Source organism: Galleria mellonella, unplaced genomic scaffold (assembly GCF_026898425.1).
Source record: "Galleria mellonella isolate WM207_F2 unplaced genomic scaffold, CSIRO_AGI_GalMel_v1 utg64, whole genome shotgun sequence".
Classification (NCBI taxonomy): Eukaryota; Metazoa; Arthropoda; class Insecta; order Lepidoptera; family Pyralidae; genus Galleria; species Galleria mellonella.
Window position 1 is genome coordinate 4,207,464 of NW_026442133.1, and position 12,612 is coordinate 4,220,075.

Sequence of the window (12,612 nt, forward strand, 5' to 3'; positions counted from 1 at the left end):
GCAGCGACTCGTCAATACGCGGCAGTCGGGTGGCGTTCAAAGAGCCGTGTAGACGGGACAGGAAGGGCCAGTGCGATTATTTTAATAAGAAACACCCGCACACGTATGCGTGTATTAATACGCAAAAAGTATATCCACATTATAAATAAGTGACAATAAAAAAAATATACAACTTTTATAAATAAAAAAAAATCGCGGGTTACATTGTGAATATAAAATGACAATTGTCACGACAAAGTAAAGTAAGTAAAAATCGTTACTACATTTTTATTTTACAAGCTACTTTTTATTTTGACTTTCATAGAAATTCTTGTCTTTTAAAATATTTAACTAATATTACGATCATTATTCAATTACTTCTAAATAATTGTGATTGTATTTACAAAAAAATTAGCTAAAAGCAAGCAGCAATTTAAGCATTTATATATTTCATAAAACTATGATAACTATAACAAATAAAGTTATTTATTACTAAAAAATCCAAATAATGTACGACAATGGAGTAGATTCTAAGACGCCAATTTGTAGAACTGTCTCTAAAATAAAATTTTAATTTCATATCACGATATATAATCTTATTTTAAGGACCAATATGATATAAATTACTGATAATTTAAATCATAATTGTTGTAAATTGAATTTATGATAGTCTATAAAGTAATATTTTAGCAAACCTATCAAATTAAAATAAAGAGAGCTTTGGAGAATATCGTCTCAGAATAAACAACAATCCCAATTTTCTCGGAAACAATAAATGTTTAGATATATTATTACTTAAGAATCCATTCATTTTTAAATAATTAGTTTATTATTTGAAATTAGAAAAATAAAAAATAATAAAAATCCCAAGTGCAACAATAACAATAATTGGCATAAAACTTCAATATAGTTTTAGGATATTCTACTTGATGTGTCGATGTTACCCTACACAAATTTAAACATTGATGATGGTAGCTAGAAATTTTTCTAAATTCATGACAAACACCTACATTTTTATTTATTATAGTAACCCTGTTTTTTAGTGATAATGAAATGGTAACCCCGCCTGCGCTATCATTATACCTAAGCTGGCAGGGTACCAATGAGGGTTGATAGGTGAGGATGAATGTAGGTCAGTTAGCCCATCGTCACGAATTCCACTAGAAGTAGGTACTATGGTTTCCAGAGAGAATCGCATGGAGGTCGACCTGATAAGGTGTATTACTAGCAATGGTGCAGTTAGACCCCATTACTAACAATCTCTTTCCCCCTAGTAACCCTATTAGATTCAATAAACATAACTGACGTGAAATTTTATTTTAAAAATAATACAATATATATTATAATATAGTACACAAATGGTTCATATCCGAGATCATTTATATTATAACCCATTAAGTTTTTTTTATCGTAATTCCTGCGAGCAAAGCCGAAAGTTAATTATATTTATAGTAAGCGATCACTATATCGTCACTTTCTAGTATAAGGCAGAAATTATAAAATATCGTAGGTAGGTGCAAAATTAATATGTAAATTAATCGTTTGATAAAAACAATCTAACTTTATATAAGTGTATTTTTCCGCATCATTGCACGCAACCCTTACCTATTATAATAAGGACTTGCCTACTAGACAACAGCCTACCTATCACAAGTTCATAGGCTGTATTCATGGTAAAAGAGAAACTTGGAATTATTATTTTGAGCAACTATTATGTAAAATATTGTTTTAGAATAAGTATATTATCTAGATCCAGCATACGAATAGCTGACTAATCAACAGTATAAGTGTGCTATCGATTTAGTATCATTGAATAAATCAGCATCAGTAGGTAATTAGATGACATTTCAATCTAAAAGAAACATCAACCGATTAATTACCCAGTTTCACAAAATTAGTTCATTACAAGTTATCATATTCATTAATCATAAAAGATAGCAATAATGCATTTTTACCCGTTACTGTTAAAGTTTGGATAAAGTAAATGTGTAATATATGTCTATAGATAAAAATGTAGGGACTTAGTTAATATCTCGATAAGGTTTCAATGTCATGGTATACCCATATAAGTTCTTATCGCGTATGCCAGACGTATTTGGTTAGCTCATACCAGCGCAAATTTGTCGCCAGCCAGTTGTTTTATCAAAATAATATTAATATTTACATCGCAATAAATACGAATATATAGCAACATAGTACTTAAGCGTCATTTCCGAATTATTATTAATAAAAATAATATAACGAATATTAGAAATATCTGATATTAATATATTTTTTTTACTCTTTTACTTACTGTTACTAAACATTAGAACCGTTTTTAAGCGATATCTAAAAGATTTTTTTACGAATGTAAATAGATCGATAAATATTAACTAGCTATATTTTCTTTATTATTTAAAAAGAAACTATTAAAAACTAGTATAAAATTCATCAAGCACTTTGAATTTTTACTGTTACTTGAAAGTTTACAGCACCTTTCATTTTTTGTATAATCTTACTTTCCTTTCTGCCTTACATAGCTCGCTCACTCGCACACCTACCTAGTTTTTGACTCTTTAGATAAGCTGGCTCTGACAGAGTTGGGCAAAAATAAAACTTATGTTTATATTTATTTTATTATACAATGAATATATATTTATATTATATACAATGAAGTGTTAATTTAACCCTTTGCACTCCAACCTAGTAACTCATAGAGGATACCAATAACTTCAGCACTATATTAGTTACAAGTACATATCTGTGATGTAAAAGAAAAATGGAGTCGTTGCAATAAAACAAAACATTTATTTCTTAGCTATTTTATTAAGGATGCTGAGTCAGTAAAACAGTTTCGCCAAAGCCACGACAGTGGATTTAATGTCGCAAATACGGCGACAACGGAGTGCCCTTTGAACTATATATATTTGTAATATACGTATAAGTAAAAATTATTAACGAGATCATTTAAAGTATGTTCTACGAGTATAAGAGTGTTGTTGTATTGGAAATAAAATATAGTATCTAACTTAAGAAATATATATATTACTAAACATGTTATTTAATGAATGATAATGGAACAATAACAACACTTGCGCTATCGGTGTACGCTGGCGGAGCACCGGTGCTTGATGATAGGTGAGCATGAAAGCAGGTCAGTTAGCCCGTCGTGACGAATTCACAAATAATTAACCATAATACTTTCTAGAGAGCTAGCAATATGGCCACAAGTCCCCGTCAATAACAATCCCTTTCCCCAATAAACATATGAAATCAGTTAGTAATGAAAAAAATACAAAACAGATGATATCCCACCAGATAACTCCAGAGAGTTCCGGTGCGATAATGCGTTTAATAATATTCTTTCGTGCGTAATATTACTAATGTGTAACATTAGTAACATTACGCACTAACTGACTAGATGATGACTAAATTTCAAAGCCTATTTAATATATTATTCTACAGTAGAAAAGTATATTTTAAACAAGCTTTTCCTATACATTATGATTAAATCGTTCTGATGAATTCATCATAATGGACCAACTAACCTTTACCCTTATCTATCATCTCTCTCTGATACGTCATCAAAATACACCAATATCATAAGGTAAAAGTTCATTTTCTTCTATTAAAAAAATAAAAAACAGTACAGACTATGAAGACAAAATCAAGTATATTTAATTAAGTAAATTTAATTAAACTTACTGTATATCATAGCTTTTCCCATGTGAATTAATATATTAAATATCTTATGTACTAAATTAGGATATAACCTACCCGTGTACCAATTTTTGTTGGAATCTGTTCAACAGTTTTTACGTAAAAAAGTAACAAACATCCATGCATCCATCGTAACAAGCTTTTGCATTTATTAAAGTAATAAAATAAACAACTAATAAATCATAATGTGCTATAACTCTTAAGGTTTCATTTGTCGGTACTACCGAACCGGTAGCCTCCGTGATACGCAATTTACACCGGATTTATGAAATTGTATTCAACCAATATGAATCGCAACCACACAATAGGATTGCCTCCTTCCTTTCAAGCGAAAATGAAAACATACAATTATCGTAATTGTTACACTTTTCCTGAATACTGGCATCCTAAGTTATGAAATGCGCACAAGAAGTGTTTCTTTCTTCAAACATGCATATAGTATGTCATACAACAAAAATGTACTTTTAAATGATACAATAAAGGTTGAGGTTCCTGGTTTGTCTGTATATTTTTGCGTGTATATGCAGCGTCGAACTGGTCATATAGTCGAGGTGGCATTTGCCAGCGGGCCACCAGCCTGTATGGGCCGTCCACGGACCTGGCTTGCGGGAGTTGCGGTACCGCTATCAACTGGTGCAAGTACCATCATCTAGTCTCGGGCCCCGAATTTGTAGTCAGCTACCCGAGACCTTCCGGCCCAGTCCGACCCTGTGTTAAATGTTACATGATATCTTCATCAAATATCAACTGATTTTATTTTTCCAGACGATACAGTTTAATCGCATATTGGAATATATTAATTTTGTCACTACATAGAATGATAAAGAAAAACGTACGACACGTTACAATTGTTTCAACAAGAGCCTATGACTACCTCATTAGAGATTATAGTTACAAACTTAGTTATTTTTACTTTAACGTAACTCCTATTCCTGTACTGTCTCCTCCTATTATAATAATGTTTGCATCTCCATTAAGTACCAAACGTATGCATATCGAATTTTTTTACTTAGATAATATAATTTACTAATAACTTTTTAAATATTGTAAAATACACTACCTCATTTTATGTTAGTCGTAGGTTCGATTCTGTTGTTTTTATTGATCTGAGCCTTTCCGATGTGTATGTTTACAAAATTAAATATTTCAATTTATCTGTTAATAGTATAATGAGTTTGAGCAAGATCAACTATAGCTAGTAGGGGGGAAGGAATTGTCAGGAATGAGAATCTAATAGCTGGCAATATACCCTATCAAGTCGACCAAGGTCTGCCACCACGACCTACAACGACGCCCAATTGGAAACCATCGTAGTTAATTCTTATGTATTTTGTCACAACGGGCTAACTGACCTGCTTTCATCTTTCCCTGTCATCCCTCACTTTTGCATTGCCAACTTATACCGATACCATTCCATTATCACCCATTAAAAAACTATAGCTAGTACAATTAGAATTTGTACTATGTTTATTATAACTCGGAGCACCAGAAACATCTCGCCGTTTATCAGTGTATTTTGAACTGACTTCAAAAATGGTGGAGCTTTCCAATTCTTTTTTTTATGTTTGTTACCACATAACTCCGTCATTTATAAACCAATTTGGATTTTTTTTTTGGCTGAAAAGTTATATTTTAAAATTAGTTTAGTAGTATTTTTTATTTGTATAACAAAATCCATTAAGTATGTTACAATTATCTAAAGTCCTTGATTAATAAGGAGCAAATTTATTTAGAATATTTAGTCTTACATAAGAATCAGTTTTAACCCATATTCTTAATAGCCCCATATGCGAGTATAAGTTCCCCATTCAATCTTAACTAATACTAAATAATACGTCTCATTTATTTCTATTAAAACGATTAGATATTTATATTTAAAGTCAATAAGTTCAATTCAAGGGCTCCCGTTACCCGATAAATCGATCATTTATGCATGATTTAAATATCTTTAGGGTTTGTATGAACCCTCATGCCATAAGAGTATCACTCGAATTTGATTTTTCTTCGAACACTTTGAATGTAGAAATAAACAATACAATGAACATCACACAAAGTATAATGTACTTGCTTGTAAAATTTTAAAAATATTTATATTTTTAATATTTTAAAATTGAAATAGTATCTAGGAATTTTTACGAGTATATTATTCAAATTTGAGTACCAAGGTACAAGGTAAAATTGATAGGTTAAAATCTCATGAAACTTAGTAACCATGATTGATAGTAAGAAAGACTGAATTTGCATGCAATATGACTTTAGCAAGCCAGCTTTAGCAAGCAAGGTACGTTATAATCTATCTCTGTAAGAAAATTTCATTTAAATCCGTCCAACTGTTTATATGTAATAAACATTGAAATATCTTAACAAATCTCTCTATTTATAATTTTTGTAAACCTAGCAGTAAACTCTAAATTTGCTTGCAGGAACTAGGACAAAAATTGTTATTTGTTAGCCTAAGATCAAGATTTTTTTTCTTTTTTTGATGGGTGCAAATGGTATGGTAACCCCCCCTGCGCTAACGGTATACGCTTGCGGAGCACCAGTGAAGGGTGATAGATGAGAATGAAAACAGGCCAATTAGCCCATCATGATGAATTCATCAGGAATTAACCATGATAGTTTCCAGGGAGAACCGCAAGAAGGTCAACCTGGTTGGGTATATTGCTAACAATGGGATTCTCAGTCTCCATTACTAACAATCCTTTTCTCCCCCCCAAGATCAAGATTATTAACTATTATTTACTAATCTTGTTACAAAAAACAACAAACAATGCAAAGATCCGAATACCTATATAAACTAACATTTATAATATTAACAGGATTATGCACAATATTAAATAGGATTAAAGTAAAATAGCTGAATGATAAGTACTATAAATTCTTAATACTAAAATATCTATGGACTTAGATAAGTACGTAGTTATAATGAATAATATTTGCTAACGATAATAACATTATTTCCAGAAACATAATAAATGGATCATTACCGAGACATGTGTCAACACACAGAACCGTTACATTGATGAATTAATTTCCAACCGTAATTAAATACGTAATTATTATACAAGCAATTATATTCCGTCAAGAAAATTAAATATAAATCACAGTTCAGAGTGAGAGATTACTAATAACAAAATGACGCCGGCTCCTATGGATGAGAGTATAGTGAGTCGCAGAAATAACAATGTGGTTTCCCTGTTACCAAGGAGTACAGTGCAGTTGGAGTTCAGAAACATCACGTGTTCTATAAATGTGTTCTCCATAAACAAACTTCGATTTGGTAAGTACTATTACTAATTTATTGTATTCCTTATTGTTAACAATTAAATAGAATAATTTTCTCCGATATCTTTTAACAGAATGAACAAAACACACTGATAAACAATAATCTTTTTCATAAACGCAACATTCCGAAATAGATTTTATTCCACAAAAAAGAAATACTGACTTCAATCATGGCAAAACAAGTTATTTTTAAAAACCAATCTGAAACTTTTTTAATAAAAAAAGAATTTTTCAAATCGGTTTATGAATGACGGATTTTTTTACTTTATACCCACCTGATAATAAGTAATTATGAAATCTGTGTGGGCTGCAGATCCAACAGAAGCTAAGGTAAAGAACATTAAAAAAATACAACCAAATTAAAAACTTTTACCTTTTTCGATAGTTAATAATAGTTGATTTTTTTAATGGTAAAAGCTGCATGTTTGACCACAAACATGTTTTACTTGAAAACAAGTACTTTTTTAGTCCACAAGAAAAAAACGGCAGTTTCGTCATAAAATTAATATGTCAGAAGAAAACTCATCGTATTGAAAAACAATTATCAAAACCTGAATTTGCAACGTATTCATGTAACTACACATAAACATACAGATGAATTAAAAATCTTCCTTAAACAGCAAGCAGCAATTACAGGAAGCAGCTTAAAAGCAAACAAACACAGCTGTAATATTATTATTTAATCCATGAATAATTGGTTTCTTATAACAATGTGGCGTAAATTGTTATCATATTCATGATCCCTTGTTATATTCATGAGAATAACAATAATCGACCACTCGCTTTGGCTATAACATGCGAAATTACAACTGTGAGCACATTTATTTTTTCCTTTTTGTTATGATGGCATCTATTTAACAAAATTCCAAGTATTCGTGTATTATCTGCATATAATTTATAAATTATCATTTACAAAGTAACAAGTAAACAGAAACTACTAGTATATATATAAATTAGATCAGCAGTTATTAGTTCTTCACAATTGTAAATGCCTACAATAGCGAGCTGTGTTTACCTATACAAACAAAACCATATCATATAGAAATAGTTTTATAAAACATCTGTTACAATCGCATGTAATTATTCAAATTCAAAGAATGTTCAACAATAACCTTCCTAATATCTTTGACCCAATTTGATCGACAACCTTTTTCTCTTAAGTCAATAGTACCGATCAATGTCGAGAGCATAAACATTATTCGTTATAAAATTAAACAATAATTAGAAGAATTAATTGTACAAATTACAAAATATACGATATTAAATAAGTACATTGTTATATTACATAATTAACTTTTCTCCGTGACTTCATATTTTGTGGGTATTGGAAGTAAGAAAACCAATTAAATAAGTCACTTTTAGATGGCGAATCAAATTTATCTTAAATTACCTTATAACATTTTGATTCGGTTTACAACAGATTTTAACTTCAGTCTTCAAAACACAACTACGATCCCTGTATTGGACACCGATTACTGAATCCGTCCGAATCTTTTTTTATGTAAAACACGAAAAACGTTCATCATGCATACATGCGGTAATCACTTACCATTTGGTGAACTGCACCAGATGGTAAGACACTTGTTTCTTTAAAGTCTCCATATCGTATTTATTAGGAAATAATGCTAATGTTAATTTGTTCCACATTTTATTCTACATGACAGGAAGTGATGCGTGAAACATACAACAGTGGATCACCATTCATCCAGGCGATACTGATGAAAATTTCATTTTATCAGATCAAAATCTAGATAACAATAAGAACTAGCCTATCTCCTTGCCATGTTTTATACAAATAAATTTGCAAGCGGCTCCACTTTCTAAATAAACTATTATATGTATATAGGATAGGTATTTACACAATACGTTATACGTGTATTGTAGCATGTAATTTAAGTGGTTTATCATAAGCAAACTAAAATATACGCCAAGATTAGTCACTCATTGGACTTTAAACAAAACAAACGAACAAAAAGGTTGCAGAAAAATATGTAGTTCTCCGTCTACGTAAGCCATCGCGATATTATGAAATTTCTACAAATATTTATAAATTACTTACCTATTCATTGAAAGCGAATTTAAACATTACATTTTATACATTGATGGAAATACATACATATGCGAAATATTTCACCATATTGCATATACTATTACATATACATATATGTAACTCGTAATAACAGAGTACATCTCAGTTATAAAGTAAGAGCCAAAACGTGTTTATTTTCTGATATTTTGGAGTCATCTCTTATAGAAAAAGCTCAGTCTTTTTCACTACAATTTTCATGGTTCTAAAACTTATATTTTTTTATATACTTAAAAATTACTCAACTGTATAATAAGAAAATTCAATACCATTTAAAGTTATATTTGCATTTTAATCATGTAAAGTTTGGATATAGATGTTATCACCGTTTTACACATACACTGATAAGATTAATATAACATTGTATTACACATATAACTGATTGTTCATTTTGATTAATGGTATATGTAGATGAGAGACTTTTTGTATACATACTTTTTATAACTTGCCTGATTCCCAGACATTGGATGAGAGACAACCCTCGATGTACTTTTAAGTTCGGTCATAATAAAACACCTAAAATTATACACTAGACGAGTTATGGGTACTCGACTGACATGTATTGTGCTAGTGCATGGCTTACATATGCAAAATGTTATCATTGAAAATTTTTTAATTTTATATTGTCCGTGGTAAGTATATTTAGCTAATATAGAAATATCCAACGTCATATTATCTGTCAAATTCCAAACACTCTCATTCTTTTATAATCACTCTATCAAAAAACAATACTATAAAAAAAATTCTTACTTACTTTTTTCTCTTACGTACGTTTCTTTAAGTTGAGATTTCTTTTTAAACGCTCTTGTATTTACATAAAATTTCTCTCCCTCGTACTACGACATAATAATACTATATAGGATAAAATGTATTTTATAATTCTGCTGTCTTCATAGCTGTGTATATTAATTTTGTATACAATGGATGCACAAATAAAGAAGCAATGGACATCATACAATTACGAGTTTTAACTCTTGTAAATCAAGGTTACGTACGAGCTCGTATGATTTTCTGGGTCAGCTCGAAGTTAACGAAAGTGCATTCACATTTTGTTAGCAGTAGTGCTCGGCGTAATATGAGAACATCTTTATAGAATTATAATTAATACATTTAACATATTTTTAATACATATTAAATTATGTATATACATAGAAATACATTAAAATAAAATATATATATATATATATATATATATATATATATATATATATATATATATATATATATATATATATATAAGCTATACGTCTGTACTAAATTTTATGACAGTGAGCCATTAAAGCGTCAAGAAGTAAACACAGAATAAAACAAAATACAATAATATTACAATTAGTAGTTATTAGCTATATCGCGCAGCTTTGCTCTCGTGATCCTATATACTCACACTAAGGTAGGATATAACCTGCCCGTGCACCAAATTTCATTCAAGTCCCTTAAGTAGTTTTTGCATGAAAGAGTAACAAACATCTATACATCCTTACAAACATTAGCATTTACAATATTAATAAGATTACAAAAAAAAGATCTTATGCTTTCTTTCTCTTAGAATTATTTCCGTAAAAGTTCCAACCAATTGAGGAAGGCACATAAACAGAGAAATCGACAAACATTCGATTGAGCAAGAGATGTGTAATGAATTCATTTATAATCACGAGATACACGTCAACATTAACACGTAACACCGTACGATTATAATATAACACCTTACAAAACAATTTTGTAAGGTGCTACACGGTATATCAACATATTTTAGTTAGTCTTTTTCATATCGGTTTATTAGAATGATTTTTAAGTTCCTATCAAAGTGTTTGCATTATTACAATTCCGAAAAGACAAGAAATAGTTTTATATTTTACTTCACGTTTTTTTTTTCTGACTGATGTGACTTCAAAAAGGAGGATTATAGGGTTTATTCCCATGTTGATTTTATATTAACTATTACCATTATTGATATATTGAAGTTTCTTTTTTGGAAAGCAAAAATCTTAAATCCCCTTTTATTTTCTGTGGGTGTCGTAAGAAGCAACTGAAGGAATTAAATGGTCGAAAGCTAGGCAGCAGCGTCCCGCTTAAAACATTACCAAAAATATAACTGCGGTTACCAACCCGTCTGCCAATGGCATGGCAACTATTGGCAAAACCCCCCTTATGGGGCAGCCCTATATTCAGCAGTGGGCATTTAACGGCAGATATAATGACGATGATAATATTAAATTATAAATATTAGTCATTTATTACTTCATTGGGCATAATATGAAAGATAGCGCAATGTACTCTTATATCTATCTATGCGGTACAGCCTAAAACTTGGATCCTAACTGGTCTTGGAAAAGTAACTTCCTGATATGGCTATGCGGGTAATCGACTCCAGAAACTTATTCCAAGAAGCATGATGTAATAAAGATTATCAACTACAGCATCATTGAATACAATTATTTGATTAGTAAATAGTAGAGAGTAATAGTTGTGTAACTCGCGTTGTAAATACGTACACATAGATGCCGCAGTCTTACTTCTGCAATGAAGGCGTAATGAACTTATTTTCTACTGTGTAAAAAATGAGTACAATCACTGACACGAACTGTATAACACCTCGATTCTCAGAAGTTGTATGTAGCTAAGCGGACCATGGGTATTTTGACGTTTATTTTTTTTTATTGAAGTGGCTCGCTTGTTAGTATGATGTTTGCAGTTGATGACACATAAAACAATAATGTACACGGAGTAATAATTGTAACGATTCGTCATGGAAACATTTCGTCATAACAAAGGATCGAATAGGTGTCGCACACGATTCTAAAGTCAGTCTCAACGCGTCTATCACACTTTTTCTCTCGAATATTATTTGACTATAAAATATTGATGAAAATATAAATTAGTATTGTTAAACGGTGATCAATTCAAATACACTGATCGATTCAAATCGAAACGATAAATCTTCTTGTGTATATAGAATGTAAAACTGTTAACTTTTATTACGGAAAAAATTCTATTGCAGACACTTAGAACATAAATTATACTAAAAAAGTTTCCATATGACATCGAATCTCACAATTCCTTAAATACTAAATTACAACTATAAGTGGATAAAATGTCCTTCATTCTAATAGGCAGTCAAGCCTGTGTGTCAGGCTAAAAGTTGTACTGATGACTCAACTATTTCATAAGCTGACATATTTTAGTAATAAATTGTAAATATCTGTTACAACATGAAGCAAAACAATGCTAAGTGTCATTGCTCTGACTCGAATGTTTGTCGTGCTTTCCCAGCCTTAGGTTCAGTTATATAACAACTGTTCGAAGCTGTTTTGAATTTAGAATAGATAATAACTCAACTATACAATACGGAAGAAAGTCGGGAGGAAACCAATGCGCTGGACTGACATTATCATGAAAACAATGGGCATCAAGTCAATTGAACTGATTATGGAAAGGCAGTAACATGTGAACGCATATTACAGAAATAATTTAACAACAAAACATCTTCAAACATGAATAGATTGACAATGTGACCAATAAAATAAACTATATATATATATATATATATATATATATATATATAT

The 12,612-nt window shown here is 30.4% G+C and overlaps 1 protein-coding gene across 1 annotated transcript in view; it reads left to right on the plus strand.

Annotated features, from left to right (window-relative positions):
• LOC113512311 (ATP-binding cassette sub-family G member 1) overlaps window positions 1-12,612 on the plus strand; it is a 46,483-nt gene continuing 33,871 nt past the window's right edge. The window contains exons 1-2 of the mRNA XM_026896109.3: window positions 1-242; window positions 6,643-6,958. Of these exons, the coding sequence (XP_026751910.2) occupies window positions 6,814-6,958 (145 nt within the window). The 5' untranslated portion in view covers window positions 1-242; window positions 6,643-6,813. The remainder of the gene's footprint in view (window positions 243-6,642; window positions 6,959-12,612) is intronic.